The sequence below is a fragment of the Hermetia illucens genome, chromosome 1 (genome assembly GCF_905115235.1).
Source record: "Hermetia illucens chromosome 1, iHerIll2.2.curated.20191125, whole genome shotgun sequence".
Taxonomy (NCBI): domain Eukaryota; kingdom Metazoa; phylum Arthropoda; class Insecta; order Diptera; family Stratiomyidae; genus Hermetia; species Hermetia illucens.
The window spans coordinates 183279692-183298474 of NC_051849.1; the positions used below are offsets into that span (position 1 = coordinate 183279692).

The window sequence follows — 18783 nt, forward strand, 5'->3', positions numbered from 1 at the left end:
CGAACGCGTGAAAATCGCTTGCCGTACGGTCTACTGATGTTTTGGAAGGATTTCTCAGTCTTTGGAAGTTCTATTTCTGCCGTGTTGCTCGGACGAATTTTTGTCGTTAATAGAACTTCACCAATGTCGGCGATGGTGGACAATTATTCACTTTTAATATTGACTTAGAGTGAAATACAATTAACTTATAACAACTAAAACGGCGGCACCTGCTGAGGAGGCGGCGATGGTGGCGGAGCCTTCGGCTCCTGCTGCGATAGCGATGGTTGCAGCGGTGATATTGGTGTCGGCTGCGACGGTAGCGGCCACCCAGAACGCAGCGCCACGTCGCCTAACTATTTTCGACCCCCTCAGCAGGCGCAACTACCTCGTCGACACGGGTGCGGAGGTTTCGGTTCTTCCCGTACCCCAGCATCATCAACTTTTCCCTCAACCGCTCAAACTTGCGGCAGCAAATTCCTCCCGCATAAACACGTACGGGTATAGGCAAGTGGACGTGAGTCTTGGCTTGCGTAGGACGTTTTCGTGGCGTTTCATCCTGGCGGATGTCAGCTTCCCCATACTAGGCGCAGACTTCCTGTGTCACTATGGATTGCTGGTGGACTTGCAAAACAAGTCTCTTATAGATTCCACGACCAACCTTAATTCGTCGGGACATATGGTATCTCACCCAGGCAATAATCTTTCCGTTCTTTTAGAAGACATTACCGACTCTCGTGTTCGGGCACTTCTCCAAAAGTTCAGCCAGATTACTACCAACTGTAGTCTCTCCAAACCAGTGAAGCACAATGTGCAGCACCACATTATCACTACTGGTTCCCCGATCTTCTCGAAGGTGCGTCCTCTACCATCTCAGAAACTGGCAATTGCACGGAAAGAGTTTGAACAACTCGTTCAACAGGGTATCTGCAGGCCCTCAAACAGCTGTTGGTCTTCCCCACTGCATATGGTCCCTAAGCCAAACGGCGAATGGCGCCCATGTGGGGATTACAGAAGGCTAAATGCACAGACTGTTCCTGACCGATATCCAATTCCACTCATCCACGACTTTGCGCATCACCTCGCGAATTGCCGCATCTTTTCGACCTTGGACTTAACCAAGGCTTATCACCAAATTCCAGTAGCTCCTGAAGACATTCCAAAGACGGCAATATGCACACCCTTTGGACTCTTCGAGTTCACCCGAATGACTTTCGGATTGTGCAATGCGGCGCAAACCTTTCAAAGGTTCATTCACTCAGTCCTGCGAAACCTCGATTTCTGTTTCGTATATTTGGATGATGTTTTGGTCGCTTCTTCCACTGAGTCTGAGCACTTAGCCCATCTCGAGTGCATTTTTCAACGTCTCCTTGAGGCCGGTTTAGTCCTAAACGTTGAGAAATGCAAATTCCTTCAACAACAGGTGAGATTCCTCGGCCATTTCATTTCCCCTGAAGGAATACAGTCCGACCCAGACAAGGTGCAAGCGATAACAAGCTTCCCGCGTCCAAAGACAGTGAGGGAGTTGAGGAGGTTCTTGGGCATGCTAAACTTCTACCGTCGTTTCCTGCCCAAGGCCGCCCACCTCCAGTCCATTTTGAACGCGTACTTGTCTGGCCCCAAAACTAAGGACACACGAGAGATCGTGTGGTCTGAAGAGGCTATCTGCGCGTTTGACAAATCTCGTCAACAACTGGCTGACGCTACGCTCTTGGCATTCCCTCTGCAAGATGCACCCCTAGCCGTTTTTGTTGATGCCTCTGACATCGCAGTAGGTGCTGCCCTTCACCAAAAGGTGGACCAAGTTTGGCAGCCGTTGAGCTTCTTCTCGAAGCAGTTGAATCCCGCTCAACGGAACTACAGCACCTACGATCGCGAACTGCTCGCCGCATACCTGTCCATCAAATACTTCCGTTTCTCCCTAGAGGGCCGGCCGTTCACAGTGTTCACGGACCATAAGCCTCTCACGTTCGCTTTGAAACAGAAGCCCGACAAAGCGTCCCCTCGTCAGCTTCGACACCTGAGCTTCATAAGCCAGTTTACGTCGGACATCCAGCACGTGTCCGGGAAGGACAACATTGTTGCTGACGCTTTGTCTCGTGTCTCCGAAGTTAACATCCCCGCCTCACTCGATTTCTCGGCTATTGCCAAGGCGCAAGTGGATGACGCAGCACTTCAGAGCCTCAAGTCCAACCCCAAATACAAATTTCGGGAGTTGCCCATCTTCGGCTCAAACCTCTCGCTCTGCTGCGAAGACTCAGAAAAGGGACCTCGGCCATACATTCCGGCCACATTTCGCAAGGAAGTGTTCCACGCAGTTCACGACTTGGCGCACCCCGGCATCAGGACAACAAACCGGTTAGTCACCGGAAAATATTTCTGGCCCTCCATGAACAAGGATATCAATTCCTGGGCCAGAGAGTGCATCGCATGCCAAAAGTGTAAGGTCTCCAGGCATGTAAGGAAAGAAGTGGGCTCATTCCCCCGCACTACCAAGCGTTTCCACACGATACACCTCGATATAATAGGGCCTTTGCGAGACTCGCACAGTTATAAGTATTGCCTCACAATCATCGACAGGTTCACGCGGTGGCCTGAGGCAATACCTCTGAAAGACATTACGGCGCAATCATGTGCTGAAGCCCTCTGTCGAGAGTGGATACCTCGCTTTGGCGTCCCTGCAGTGGTCATCACTGACCAGGGAATGCAATTTGAGTCCACCCTTTTCTCCGAGTTAGGCAAATTCCTTGGTTTTAAACGCCAGCGGACTACTGCATACCACCCGCAATCCAATGGAATGCTAGAACGTTGGCACCGGACGCTGAAAGCCGCCATTATGGCACGCGACGACCCGTCCTGGACTCAAGTCTTGCCTCTCGTCCTACTCGGCCTTCGAACAACCCGCCGAGAGGAGTTTGCTGCCAGCCCCGCGGAGCTGGTTTACGGGGAGAACCCAAGACTCCCAAGCGATCCGGTCTTCGACAAGAGATCGGGTCTCACGGAGTCGGGGTTGGTGCGTCTGCTGAGGGACAATCTCCGGCGCATCAAGGCGCCACCACCCACTCGACACTCGTCCATACCTGCTTGTTCGCCCAAGGAACTGGACACATGCACGCATGTGCTGATCAGAACGGATGCCGTCCGGAAGCCGCTGCAGCCTCCATATGAGGGCCCGTACCGCGTTCTCGAGCGGGGAGAACATTTCTTCCAGCTCGAGATCGGTGGTCACAAAAAGGCGGTCTCTTTGTCCAGGCTGAAACCCGCGTGCGCCCCGAAGCAACGTCGTGTCCGCTTTGCGGATTAACGGCGAACGAAGTTCGGGGATCAGTCGCTGAAACCCCTAGGTTTCATCTGGGGGCGGAGTGATGTGGCGCGGCAGGATTCGCAGCATTCGAAATTTATTTCGAATGTTGCGAGTGCGAGCGAATAGATGGCGCGGATCTATCCACTTTGCGTAGCACGCCAAGGGAGTGGAAGATCGCAGTAATTATGTTTTTCAGACCTGTCACTGATTTTTAATATTAAGTTTGGGATTGAAAAAAGAACACTGAAGTCTTTTTGATTTGGAAAATAGAATTGGAGTTGAGTTCGCTGACTAGAATTGGAGTTGAGTTCGCTGATTAGAATTAGGACTAATAATATGTAAAACCATTAATATTAAATGTTCGCTTAAATATTTTAATAAAAATATAAGTAATGTTAATTACTTAAAGTTTATTACTATAAAGTCATAGAGTATCTAAATAGGGTAGTACCTATTAACGATCGCAATTTGATATTGCATTCTACAATTACAGGCCTGGAATGAACATGCATCTAATGACTGCAGGCCTCCATGGAGCAATTATCCCGCGTACGAGTGAATCGTATACAGGATAGATCGTGTAGTTCTAAAAACATAGTTGCGCAATTAATTCAATGCGTTCATACGTCTATCTTCGTGAGGCTAGACATTGTAAATTGGTTCCCTATTTCCGTTAGGGTTTCTCTTTTTGAATATTCCTGTATCGTTGAAGTGGATATAAAGGATGCTAGCTGGTTGTTGTAACCGTAGTTGAACGCCGAAGCTTTGTCCGCCGATACCGCGGTAAATATAAGTTAGTTATCGATCGCCAAGTGTTATTTTATACAAAGTGTTGCTTTGTTAAGAACTTAAATGGTAAAAAGTGATAAGTGAGTGTTTTTACGTATTTGAAAAGATCCTCCTCCAGAAGGTAAGTTTTTTCCCTTTTATTATTATTTAATTAATTAATTACTAGTATTATTTGTATTTATATCTATCCAAGGAAGTGTTAAAAAGAATGAATTTAGGGTGGGTACATTACAAAATGCGTTGTGTTTCGCGAGTAGGTGACCCAAGTGTCCTTTCTAAAATAGTGTATACAGTAGTGTTTTTGTCTTTTCACAGTGCGTGCACTACAGAACATCGGAGTCACCGTGATCTCCTATTTCATGTACGCATCTATTTTTGCAGGTAGGAGCTCAAAGTGTCCTATTAAAAATAGTGTATACAGTGGTGTTTTTTTTTTCTTTTCACAGTGTGTGCACTACAGAAACGGGGTAGTGTGGCTAAACATCAGCTTAATCGTGATTTGCAGGCTGCAGGTACGTGTGCTTTGTGCTGTATTAGAAAGTAGGGAATACAGGGATATATCTTTCTTTACAGAGCAAGGACTTTCATCAAAGAAGGCGGATTTTCATATTTTAATATAAGTTGCTAGGTTAGATTGTAAAAGATGAATCCAGATGCTATAATTAAACACCTAAATAGTGCCTTATTTCTAGGTTCGGAGTTATTCCTGTCGACCCTAGTTATTTTGGTTAGACAGATGAAATCGGAGAAGATATTGTTTTCTCGGGAAGAACAATATCTGCTCCAGAAAACTCTGATTAATTTTTCAATGAAGTATGATGTTTCCTTTTCCATTGACGCTTTAAAAGGTGCGTTTACGTTCCTTGACAGTATTAATACGGGGGGTGGAGAGTGTTCTACTCAAATTTCAGAGCGTGGGAGTGACTCCGTTAACAAGATTGTGAGTCAATCGGGTAGTGGTCTAGAAAGTTTATACCGAGGCGTTGGCGAAAGAAAAAACCTTTTTTAAAAGGTTTAATGTGGAGGGTGTGAAGTTAAAGTATCGCATAAAAGACTTCGGTAATAGCGGTGTGGAGACTACGGATGCTTTAGTAAAAGCTTTCGAAAACTTCTTCAAAGATGTTATATCTCAAACTCGGTATCCGGTAGTAAAGTCAGTTTCACAATAACGCTTCCAAATTCTCCGGAAATAAAGCCAATTTGGTCTAGTTTAAGGTCTGTCAGTGAGTTAAGTGGCAAATACATTCTTGACTTGATATCGAACGTAAATCAGTCAAACGCTGTTTTCCTATCGGATGAAGTTATGCAGATGAATGCAAACATCGTGAATTTCCCATTCGGAGGTGGAGATACAAGCAGAACCATTGACCCGCGAACAGTTGATGAAATTGAAGTTTTGAGAAGGAAGAAGAGCGTAATTGATGTTGGTACGGATACTGAAAGATCAGTCTTCCACGTAGCATATGTTATGCTATGAAGATGATTGTGGAAGATTTTAATCATTCATCAGTTATGAAATTTCTGGATGGACTGGCAAAAAACTTGTGTAGGAAGTTGTTGTTGGCGAGGATGGATGTAGTTTAGTTGATATATATATAAACTTCAACAGATCTTAGAAGATTTTCAGATAATTGTGTTTGACGATCTTAAGAAATCAGATACAATTATGTTTAGAATTCCAATGGAAAATCAATCTGTTCGGAAGGTATATCTTTATTATTCGAAATTATTAAATCATTTCTACGTAATTAAGTCGATGACCGGGTTTTTCAACAGAAAATAACTATGTGGTCTCTGTGTGATATCTTTATATATTTTCACAAGCTCACCACTATTCTCTGGATAAATCTGTTTAGCTAAATGGAGAAATTGACTTTCCACATCCAGACGGTCCTGCAATCATCATTGTAAATGGATCTATGGCAGGCTGATTTAGATGATATGCATGCCTACACATCTCAAAACCAAGGATTCAGTTTTCTACTTACAATAATTGATAGTTTTTCCAAATACGCTTGGGTATTACCCGGTAAAAATAAAAGTCCTTGTAAAGTTACTAAAGTTATCCAAGTAATTTTAAACCAGAAACGTGTTCCTAGAAATTTACAGACAGACGACCGGAAAGAATTCTTCAACAAGAAATTTATGAATTTAATGAAAAAATATGAAATAAATCACTACTCATTGCATAGCTCTTTAAAGGCATCAATTGTTGAACGATTCAATAGAATTCTCAAAAGTCTGATGTGGAAAGAATTTAGTATGAAGGGAAACTACAAATAGATCAATTTTTAAAAGGAGAAAAGGGGATAAAGTTCTCACTAATGATTGGGCTTCCCAGCAGTACACAACTCCTGTTTCGGCGATATCCTAAACGGCCTCTTCCAGTAGGCTACCCTGCTTGGGCGTTGGCCAAGCTCGCGCACTAGCTCCTGGATGTTTAATTAGAGGACCGTGGTTGCTCTCGTTCCGGGCTGCCGAAACTTAACTTCGGAACGATGGGGTAATCAAAAACTACTGGAACAGAAAAGGCTAAAAGGTTAGGTGTTGACTTTTCTAAAAAAATCAAACTGAATATGGCCAAGTGCTTAGGCAGTCTCACCTAAGCTTTAAACAAATTAAAGGCTTGTGTGCTTGAACCATGTTGAAATTTTATTGCATTTGAACACTTATTATATACACAATTTTTGCTTACAGGTAAAATTCTTAGTAGACTAAAAAACCGTAGGTACGAATATTACAAAAAAAAAACGCTATGTCAACCAATTTCTCATGCAATGTATTTTTAGCTGATTTTGTTCAATACATTTTTAACGCGAGTTCTTTACCATCGTTGTTGACAATCGAAACTAATACCTTGCATGCAATTATTGCGAGTTAATATTATACTCTAGATGAAGTATATGTTATATTTCTTAAAAAGACTTATTCTGATTATATTCTAAACATTCTGCCCAGCCAAGAACCACTGGTTCTTCTATTTATCGTGGTCGTACCACTGGACCGTGGATTCAGGAGATGTTCTGGGTGATGAAGTTGGCTGAAAGCTTTGTGACTTGCAGAATTTGCAAAGAAGCGCCGTGATGATGATGCTGGTAATCAGGAACCCGAAACCGAGCCCGGACCCTAATACGATGGTCTGATGCTTAAGATGGTGCCAAGTAGTAGTCTTCATATCGGCTCGAAGTTGGGCTTCTTGATGTTGAGTCTCCTCAATGAAGTTGTCGTCTCCTTCGAGAATTGTCTTTGATGGTACGTACACAACTGTCGTGTTGATTGTGTCAAGTCGTTGGATGATGACGGGTTTCACGTAGGTGTACTGGACCATGGCGTTGTTGATATCGGTGGGAGTGGTTCGAAGAATAACTGTAGAACTCTTCAGACTGCAACTTGGGTCCATTTCTAAGATGCCTACGCCTTCGAGTTGTAGGTCTTTTGTCTTTGTCCCTTGCAAGTGAGGACGACAGGATTCGTGGTGGAAGCAAGAAACCGCCAAGTGTTGGGTCGTATTAACTGTTTCCACAACATGTTCTTCACATGAATGATGTGCTGCGGACATGGTGTCTTGTTGAATCTGTTGTAGATCTCGTCCAAGATGCAATTCGGGTGGTCATCGATGCTCGACAATATGGTGACTGAACAATGAAATTCAGTTACTTGCTGTTTTTGCATTGGTTAAATTGTTCCGGAGTCAGCGTGAAGTACGTTTGGTCGTCATGCCTCACTCCGAGATAATTTTGAGCGATATCGGGAACTGAAAATTTTCCATTTCCTAAATTGTGTGGAATTCCGGTGAAATGCGTGAGCTCGAATTTCTTTCGTTCAACGACGTGGAACCAGCCGGAAATCGTAATTCCGTTTCCCGGGGTAGAAATGCCAGGTTTGCCTACTTCTTGTGAAACTGTGATCAGTTCACCTCCTAGCTTTTCTTGCATCCGAGAGAGGGTAGTCACTATGGTTAATGCTGGTAGTATTTCCGAAAAGCTTCCTGTTCCTGATTTAATTTTGTAAATCGCTTCATATTGCTTCTGAGTGTGCTCCAGCCAAGTGAATGCTGCCTGATACGCTGCCAAGAGTTGAATATTGATTCTGTTGTGATTGGTGTACCAGGCGTGATCTACTTTCCTAGCGATGAGGTGTAATTTAGTGGTAAGAGCTTGCCGTGTCTCTTTCACAAGTGCGGTAGAGCTTAATAACAGGTTGCCGTGGTGTTCCAAAGTCTTGATGACCTGCCTTTGATTTTCATCCAGTTTGTCGATGTCTGCGTAGACTTCGTCGTTCACTCCGAAGACTCCTTGCAGTAGATTTCCTAGGAGACCGCGTTGACTCCTCACTGTAACCCATGGACTGACAGCGTCTATTGTTATGTTGACTTCATGTTCAAGTTGAGTCACAAGCTCCGCACACCGTATATCTGGGTGTAATCGTAGGCCTTCTTTACAGATATTGGACATATTCTGATATATCTGTCGAGTGTGATCTAGGTCAGACATATCTTTTCACTAGAGATATTGGCGTCTAACCGGAATTGTCCCTTTATTAGTCGGACCTGACCCAAATGCTCGACATATATCTCTGGTTCAGGGTGCTTGATGGTATAGTTGCTTTTTGCCCCTGTGACACAAACTAATAAAGCGATTAAATTTATCATCAGTTTGGACATTTTTGATGTCTTTCCCCCAGACCGGGATTCTTGTTTCCTTTTCTGCCGTTTTGGGTGGATACCAATGTCAGCTATCTTTGTCTTTACTGTACGTTCCCCGTTGTTTGGCAAAGGACAAATCTTCGAAATAGGTCGTTTGATTATGTTATTTTCGGTCTTCAGCGTGACTACTCTAGTTAGTCCATTTCCAGGATGAACTGCCACAATTCTTCCTAGAGGCCATCGGCCAGACAGTTGATTTTCGCATTTAATGAGGACTAGATCATCCACGTTTATTTTTCGTTGATTACGTTGATTGGCTTGGATTTAGTTAAAGAAAACACTCGCGTTTCCACTTCTACAAACCTTTTATTACTAAACACGATATTCTACTTTTTTCTTTTTAACAATTTCACTAACTAATTCTATAAGCGAGTTAAAGAAATTACCGCGCGAAATAAAGTGTTCCCGGTTAGAACACTTTAGCTCTGTTCAGAGGCTTTTTGACTACTCAAAATTAAATGTAATGCTATTCTTTAAGTCACCTATGTTTGACCCTTCCGTGTTTACACATTGGTTTGAAAGTGTTCTTGTACACAACACAATAACACTTATTTATTATTATAAATTTTCTTGCTGGCGGCAAATCGACACCTGCTGTTGCGCTGCGAATTGATGACACGGAAGAAAGTCATATCGAGGCCAAATATACCATTTGGTAAGTAACATGCTGATACAATGGCGGAAAAGAATCTCGCAATGTCCGAACAGGCCATTTGCATAGCATGTGATGTAACGACGGAAGAGGTTAAATGCGCATGGAGACTGGGTTTCATGGGGCTAGCTCCAAGGATGCGGCTGCTGGAGAAAATCCGGCGAAATCGCTTAAACATCCTCCCGCGCAAAAAAAGTCCAATTGTCTTTGACCTGGACTGTTATCTATAGGCAAACGGTCCCAGGTGTCTGGATATGAAAACCCTTTTATTGGTGTCACTCGCTGCCAGCTTGCATTCTAAGGGTGTAAGGCCATCCTTCTACCTCCAACGATCGAAATGATGGCGCCCAAATCGAAAACCCCTAAGTGGTGCGTAGCGCCTTAATAACCCCTTCCATCAATAGTCTCCCCTGGTAGATCTCCGATCGATGCAGAATTGTCTTCCGGGTATTGATGTGTTGCTTTTTTTTTCAATGAAGTCGATTGCCTTGTTAGTACATATCAAAGTTTTTGCGAAAGGGTCCACAATTTTGTTTTTTCTTAAATGTATCGTTTTTATTTTCTTCATTGTGTTCATCATTCTTTTATAATCGAATCTGCTCTTTAAAAATTATAATAAAAAAGGCTATTTAACCCTAGAACTTTGTTACAAGAGGAAGAAAATGAAGAATGTAATAATTACACAAATATAAATACTTGGGGTCGTTTTTATAAACGCCTTGAAAACTTGAATCGTTTAATTGGATACTATTTTGCTTGTATATGATGTAGTTATCATTATGTTCATATGCATTTTGTGTTTATAGTTAATTTTAGTGTTGATTTAGAAAATATTCATACTTCACAAGATCACCACATTTCGTTTTATGCTTACTATTTCTGCAATATTTTTACTCTCAGTTAATTGTTCTCAGATTACTTATATTTCGGTTTTTTTTTCTCATTGTGCACTTAAGTGTGGTACCATTAGTAATAATTAGGGAATACTTCATCAGCTCAATTTCACGATGACGTACCACGGAAAAGAAATGTGATCCATCAGGCATTGACTTTGCATATTTGAAAACAGAGCGCCGGCTGCCCCAGACATTGAATTACTTTTGCACGCGTCTGCATTCATTTTTGCTTGCACTCATGCTACCAACAACAACACAAACCAACATATCAAGCGACCGTCACCCAACATAACAAAAAACAAAAACAATCAAAACAAATCTGTTACCCTGAAACCATGCTACTGTTCTTGACCGTGACTTTTTGCCGCCGGTCTGTTGTTAATTTGGATTAGTCACTTATTTACAAGCCATTTATACACAAGAATTTTACGTGGGTTAGTGATTATTATTTAATATCATTTATTTACAATACAATTTCGGATCCAACTACGGGTTTGTTTTTTTTACATGGGAATGTATACATAGGAATTCTAGACTGAGGAATTTGCGGGTGACACGGTACCTATAGGGTTTGCCGATTCTTGACCCCATCTCCCGTGCTGCCGATCCGCTGTTGCTAGATGGCTTATAAAGGTAGGGTGATCGTCATCCCCCTTTCGCTTCTTTCTGGCTAACCGTACCCAAATTCCTACGATAACAGCCCCTACTGATAACCCTGCCAAAGTACAACCGTGGGGAATGTATTGTTTGAACACATTATCGTCATTAATTACTCCATCGAGTTCTCTCTTTAATGTGGCTATAAGGTGCTTGTTGTCCCGGACGAGACTGATCTCGGTTGATGGAAGATTAAACCGAGGAGTGACTGTTTCATACACCTTTGTCCAGTTTACTGTAATGGCTCGTGGAATCTCTTTTATCTGGAAGGGGACCTCGCCCATGGTACAATAGTCGAGCTCTACGAGAGAAACAGGAAACCGAATTTCTAACTGAGTGTCATTACAAGTGATTGGTATTTTATCAACTTGCCCTTTGAATATCACTCCAACATGGGGGCTAAAGCGACCGATGTAGGTCTCATTGCTCCACCGCGTGGTCGAACACCAATCCTTTAATTGTTGGCCTCCCCGTATAATTTCCTTAATACATGATGATCCAGAGCGTAACAATTTTGTCTCATATAGACGAGGAAGAATCTCTGTAGACTCTTCCTCGAAGAAAAACTTGTCCGCATTGGGCCCAACGAATAGGATGCGGAATGGCATCGTTGTCCCCAAATCCCAAGTGTTATTTTTAGAATCTGGAGGGGTGATAACTGCTACCTGTCTAAACTCCTCTTTATACGCAAGAGGAATTGTATATTCGATCGTAACGAGATCATTCTGAAGCCATGCAGACACTGGATTAACCTCGAACACTCTGTATTAATATAAAAGACGTTGTATAATGTTATCCGTCTTAGTCAAAATGCTGAACCTTAAAAGTGAATACGATCGTTTGAAGACTTTCAACCATTTAAATATTGACGAGCGGAAGGCTCACAAGTTAGCGAAAAGCGGTTTTTTCTATACTAATCTGAAGGACTATGTTAAGTGTTACTTTTGTTCATTGGAAATAAGCGCTCTCAACACACCAGACACCAGAGACACAACCAACAGAGATGTCAAAGCGGAGTATTTACGGCTTTCTCGTACTTGTCTTTTCGCTAATGGACGAGATGTTTGCAGTCCGCATGATCGCATTCCTGTGCAAATGGCAAAATCCAGATCCGTAAATTACTCATCCCGTGCGGCGAAAATTTTACTAGCAGCTGCTATCGTGTTTGGATTTTTCACAGAGATCTACAAGGCATATAACACCTTGAACAAACAGACGACCACATGCACTGTCCTTTAATTCACTTGGCAATGGAATATTGATATTTCACAAGTAGAAATAATTTTGCTTTGCAATGTAGAAATATGATAATAAAGACTTTAAACCAAATATGTGAAGTTGTTTCATTTATTCAAAAATACTAACAAGTCGAGATAAATGTTCAATAACTGAGTATTTTAACGCGAGTGATAAAGTCCCATTGACAACACTACCGTCACTAGATCCTACCATCTACATGATCTGCGGAAGTAAAAGCGTTATTTCAGACAGAAGACACATGGACTCTTGTCATGACTATCGTGTCGCGTTTCCACTCCTCGCACAGCGTACGAAGCCGTCGGCGAATATAAGTGTCCAAATCAAGCGCCAGTGTTTTAATTTGATAGGAATCCAAGTACCCATAGTGGTGACCCCGATAGTTCCGTTTTTTTTCGCGCACCCAACGTGGGCAGTAGAACATCGCACAACGCATCGTGGTGACAATCAGACGGTGCGTCAGCGAGTTCCCGACATCCAGCAGCGATCCACGTTTTTTGACACCCGAAACCTGCATTCGACTGTCATTACAAAACGCAAGATACTTTTTTTAATTTCTGAGCATCATACCTGGCGATCCACATTCACCCTCGCCTACTCACGAGGCCAGCGCAAGTGTAACAGCACAGTCCCAATCGGCGGCCATATTGAAAACGCCTGTCACACCAACACGCGACAGCCCCGATCTTCGACCGTATTATCCGCCGGGTCATGTCGACTCCGTCCAAGTGAAAATATCTGCATTTTGGCGACCACGACCAAAATTGTGGTTCAGTCACATTGAGTCACAATTTGCTAGTAGCCGAATTGTGCCCGAATCCGCCCACGTGGTCGTTTCCATGCTTGATATGTCCGTTCTTGACGAGATAACAGACATAATCGAGAATCCGTCAAAAGACAATAAATACGCTAAGCTGAAAAGCAAGCTAATAAATTGTTTCGCGGAATCCCCAGACGATGCTTTGGCAAAGGCTTTATCCGAGTGTTGGGCGATTCTAGGCCAACACAATTACTACGGCGAATTCGATACCTTGTCGGCAGACAGCTAAGCCAATATACACTTCGCATGTTTTGGCTTAAAAAATTACCCACCCGTGTCCGGGAGATATTAAGCGTTACGACAATCGTCGATGTTGAAACCCTGGCCTAAATGGCGGACAAAATTCTTGCCGAGGAGGACTTCCCGTATGTCGCAGCAATCACCCTGGGCGATAACGCATCCGAACTTGGGGACCCCAGGGACATGGCGAGACAGATTGCTAACATAAGCGAACGACTCAGCCGCTTTGAAATCCAATTTAGGAACCGTTCAACGACGTGTAATGGACGACTTCGCTCCCGTACTCCAGCACATTCCAGAAATCGAAAAGTTAACCGCGACAGCGCCATTCGCTTCTACCACCGTCGTTTCGGTGACGAGACGTGAAAGTGCACAAAACTGTGTGCTTTTCCGGGAAACTTGTCACCTCGTCGCCAGTAGGCGTGATTGGCGGCGGTGAGGCACAAACCAATCGCTTACTGATAAGGGACAACGACGCCTGCTTTTGATACGGGAGCGGACGTATCCGTCATTCGAAATAACGCCAACTACCCCAAACTTTTCGCCGCAAAACGATACAACAATTGATACTTATGGCGAGCGCCATTTTGAATTTGGGTCTGCGTCGAGCATTTAGATGGGTGTTCCGAGTCGCAAACGTGTCCAGACCAATCCTGGGCGCAGACTTTTTAAAACATTTTGGACTACTAGTGGACTTTTGTCGCAGGAGGCTAGAAGGCCAGTCCGCTATTAATGAAACAGAAAAAATAAGGTTGGCGTCCACGCAGAGAATATCGCAGACTCAATGCGGTCACCATTGTTGATAAGTATCCAATCCCTCACGTCCATGACATCGTGCAAGGGATCAATGGCAAAACAATATTCTCAAAATTAGATCTGGTACGGCCATTCCATCAGGGCCCGATCTCCGAGGAGGACATTCCCAGGACGGCGGTTATCACCCCGTTAGGGCTATACGAATTTAACGTGATGACATTTCAGTGGTTGTTGGATTCCGTATTACGCGGTTTCACATTTTGCTTCAACTACCTTGATGACATCCTCGTCGCGTCGACATCGATGGAGGAGTATGAGGAACATCTTCGGACCATATGGGAGCGTCTGGCTGCACATGGGCTCCGCATCAATCCTGAAAAGTGCACATTCGGGATTGATCAACTGGAATATCTTGGGCAGGAAAGAAGGAAGGAAGGCCGCAAATTCCATATCCGCACCGATCACAAGCCATTGATATAAGCGTTCAAGCAGAAACCGGAGCGCGCGACACCCATACAGAAAAGGCACTTACAGTACATTTCTCCATTCACCACCGAGATAGTGCATGTTTCTGGCAACGCGTAGCAGACACTCTTTCGAGAGGTGGCGTGAACGCAATAAGAATGCTGGCATTTGTCGATCTTCAGCAGCTGTCTCAAGAGCAGAAAATCGACGTCGAACTTTACAGCATCTTGTCATCCGACACAGCGCTTCCGCTCAAACTCGTTTCGCTCGACGGTAGTTCCAATTCAATCTACTGCAATATCTCGCAGAAGCCAATTCGGCCCTATGTGCCAGCCAAACTTAGGACGACCATGTTCAATATTTTCCACAATTCAGCACACCCAAGTCCAAAGTCCACCAAACGACAAATCAGGGAGAAAAAACTTGGGCCAAACATTGTCAACAATGCCAGCGAGCGAAAGTTAGTCAAAGCAGTTCCGATTGTGGAGATGACGGAATGCGTGGCAAGTGCATCGTACAACACCTGGATTGCCCGGAACAATCGTGACCGACGAAGGATCACAATTTGAGTCAGCGCTCTTCCGTAGCTTTCTTTCGTTGGTTTCGTTGGTGGGCATTTCGAGATCGCGAACCACAGCGTACCACCCATCATCCAACGGGCACCGATCATTGAAAGCAGCGATCACTCGTCACGAATCAGGCAGGTGGACAGAAGTTTTACCAACCGTTTTTCTCGGACTACGCACTGCGTTTAAGGAGGACCTCAAATGTTCCTCAGCAGAACTTGTATACTGGATAACTCTCACGCTTCCTGGAGAGCTCCTCGTACAAGACGGAACTCTACCGAGCCGCACATGTTCGCGGAGCAATTACGAAACGATATGGGGAAACTTCGACCCATTCCAGCTTCGCATCATCATAGGAATAATGTTTTCGTACAGAAGGCGTTACACTCCTGCTCGCATGTGTTCTTGCGCCAGAATGTAGCGAAACCACCGTTGATACCACAGTGCTCAGGAGCTCATCGTGTTGTCAAGCTTACCGACCAAGTATATACGATAGTGCTCAGAAGAAAAGAAGTTAACACTACGGCCGAACGACTGAAGCCTGCATTCGTGGCGAACGAAGACGTTGAAGCAAGCCAGGTTTTCGATCCTACCAGAAGTGTTTTCGACAGCCACGAGCAAAACGTGTAAGGTTCTAAGGTTCAACATATAAAACTTTATTTTAAAATTTGTGGTTCATTTTGTCTAAGAAGTAAAACATGAAGTAACGTACAAGTCAAGATTCGCAATTTCCGAGCAAAAATAGCATTAACATTTTGAATCATTGTTTTTGTTTATATTGTACTGTCGACAGCGATCGCCACGACATCTGAGAGCGAGGGAAGTCATGCCGATCTATACAAAGGATTATTTTAGACAGAAGACACATGGGCTCTTGCCATGACTATGGTGTCGCGTTTGCACTCCTCGCACAGCGTACGAAGCCGTCGGCGAATAAAGGTGTCCAAATTAAGCGCTAGTGTTTTAATTGATGGGAATCCAAGTACCCATAACATCTTCTGATGTTCTGGTTCACTTCGAATAAAAATGGTAGTGTCTGTTCCGATCTTTCATCATAAATACATACCCAATATTAAGGAGATTATTGTATGGTTGGGATATTAGGTAAGACCGGAAGGTGGACATTTTAATAGTATACTGTGAGATACATATCCTGAAGACTATATGATATGTAGGGAGGTGCTATATAAGCTAACACCTGACTAAATGCAAGTTGCAGAGTTAGCTGCAGTAATCAAATAGCTACAGAATTAACATTAAACGTTATTGTCAATTAGAAAAGTAGTGGTAATCCAGATTCGAAAAGAGACACAAATGCCCAAAAAAAAAATATATTTTCTTAACATTTAACCAGAACGTACAACGCGACAAAAAGGATACTGGTTGAGCACAAGTCTCTGGAAAGTTTCCGTCAATCAAGTACCGACGCGATCCGTATCTTTCGTAACCGCGCGATAGCCAAGCCGGTAATAGGGTGATGTTTTCCAGGGAACGAGGCCTCTCAGTAATCCTTCACCCGCAAGGACAAACTGGAGGCAGTGATATCTGGTAGCCACCTTGGATTGCGAAGCGGTTCCAACAAAAATTATCAACCTTCAACAAGGAGAACCAGGAGAATGGCTGTATTAATCATAATATTACTGTAAGTCCAATCACTCTGTATAATTTTTGTAAAAATTTTGTAAATACGAAATTCAAATGCATATTAAATTGTGAATCGATTAAATTGATCGAAATATAACCAAGAACAAGTTTCTGCCGTTCAGAATTCGTAGAATCTCCATTAAATGCATTAAACAGAGCCAAGAAAGCGAACAAGTTTTGAAATTTTTCTTCTCAAATAAGTGCATTTCCTTTTTCCCTTCCTTAACTAAAATGTCAAACTCAAATAACTTACTGAGGTTACCTAGACTCAAGTTAGATATTGCGAGCCCTGCCGAACAAAATCCACCGCCAAATGAAGGTGGAAACCCGCAAGTATTAGACCATGCGGGGTTGATAAATCTAATAACCCGTATAGTGAATGAAACGATGAAAATTCAGGGAAGACATATTTTCCATCATGAATCCCGCATCAGAGATCAATAACGATGTTGATGTCCAAATTAACGCTGGGGGCAATCAGGATCTGTCCGATATGGACAGAATCCCTGACGTAGTTAAAAGTTTACGTGTCTTTTCTGGCGAAGCCGGTGAATTTTCCTCATGGAAAAAAAGTGTGAACCATATCCTTAAGATCTACGGGCACTTACGAGGTACTCCTAAGTATTGTGGAATATTCTCGATAATAAGGAACAAGATAGTAGGTCACGCTGATGTGGCATTACAATCTTACAACACTCCCTTAAATGCCTAACATTGCATTACGCTGACAAGCGTGACCTAGGAACCCTAGACTACCAAATGACAACTTTGGTACAGGGAAACAACACCATCCCAGAGTTCTATCAGGTCGTTTACCATCATCTGTCCTTAATACTAAACAAATTAGAATGTATGGATTTGAGCCAAGAGTCACTTAACATCATGACTCAATCTTATAGGGATAAGGCATTGGATTCCTTCGTGAGAGGTCTCCAAGATCAATTGCCCAGATTGTTAAGCTTACACGAACCGATTGATTTGTCGCAGCCACTACACTTGTGCCTGAAGTTGCAGAACATGGACTAGCGCGCACATCATGCGAATAGCTCACAAGGCGTGCGAATTCTCCAAACAAGGGCGCCACTTCCAGTACCTTAACGTTTAACCAGAATGTGTTGTTAATTTATATTCGAATAAATGAAAGTGTGATTTGGTTTAGAAGAAAAAGAACTTTAGGTCCAACATCAAGACCGAATAAAAAAAATTATTTCCGTGATTGCGTCGCTCGAGGCCGATTCCGACCACGCCAACCGAGGTAATGGACACCACCGTCCACGTGGAGCAGGTACCATCAGCTCCACTCGCCCTACCGACTGGGTCCTACCCCGAGACTTTCCCTACGGTCAGCGGGATGAAGAAGCTGCATCCCGCCAGCGCAGCCAAACAACCACCACCCAAGCAACTCCACCACCCAAGCAAGTCCCGACATTTTTAAATCGTGCACTTCCTAACAGCTACCTGAACAAGAAATCAGATAGTGCACACCAGATCCTCACTAAATCGCCAAAGAACAATAACAAGTTCTTCACATATATTCTCCCTTCTGAGAGAGACCAGCCTCATTCTCCGAGGCCTAGATGCGACGTTCTCCCCTCCGGAGATTATCGACGAATTGAAGGCTCAGAGAGTCTCCAGCACCAGTCTCCGCCGCATCGGGCGCGCGGCAACCTCCACTTCGCATACAAATGCGTTAAGTGTGTGGACACTCAGATTTTACACATATTAATTCCACGGGAATATTCGATGCGCTTTAACCCAAGAGAACTCAACGACAACTTTAAATTTGAGTTGTTAATATATTTTCCCTTTTAATTTGAGGAAACTATCTGTTAACCTGAAATAAAATTCGATGCGCTTTTAGCGTCATCAAATCGCTCGACTTCTTTAATGGCATCACGAAAACTCTCAGAGGTAGCAATCTCAACACTATACTCAGTGTATGAGCTACCAAAATAGAGAACTTTTTGTTTGATGATGCTGGGAGTCCTGAATCCACATCCACTTGATGAAGAGATTGGACCATTTGGGAAGGAACTTACTTCCTCTCTTGTGG

General features: G+C 43.5%; 1 protein-coding gene across 1 annotated transcript; it reads left to right on the forward strand.

The window, feature by feature from the left end:
- The first annotated feature begins 5983 nt into the window (after positions 1 to 5983).
- LOC119646933 lies at positions 5984 to 6355 on the forward strand. Its single transcript, XM_038047625.1, has one exon. The coding sequence runs from the start codon at positions 5984 to 5986 to the stop codon at positions 6353 to 6355; it is 372 nt and encodes a 123-aa protein (XP_037903553.1).
- The last annotated feature ends 12428 nt before the right edge of the window (positions 6356 to 18783 follow it).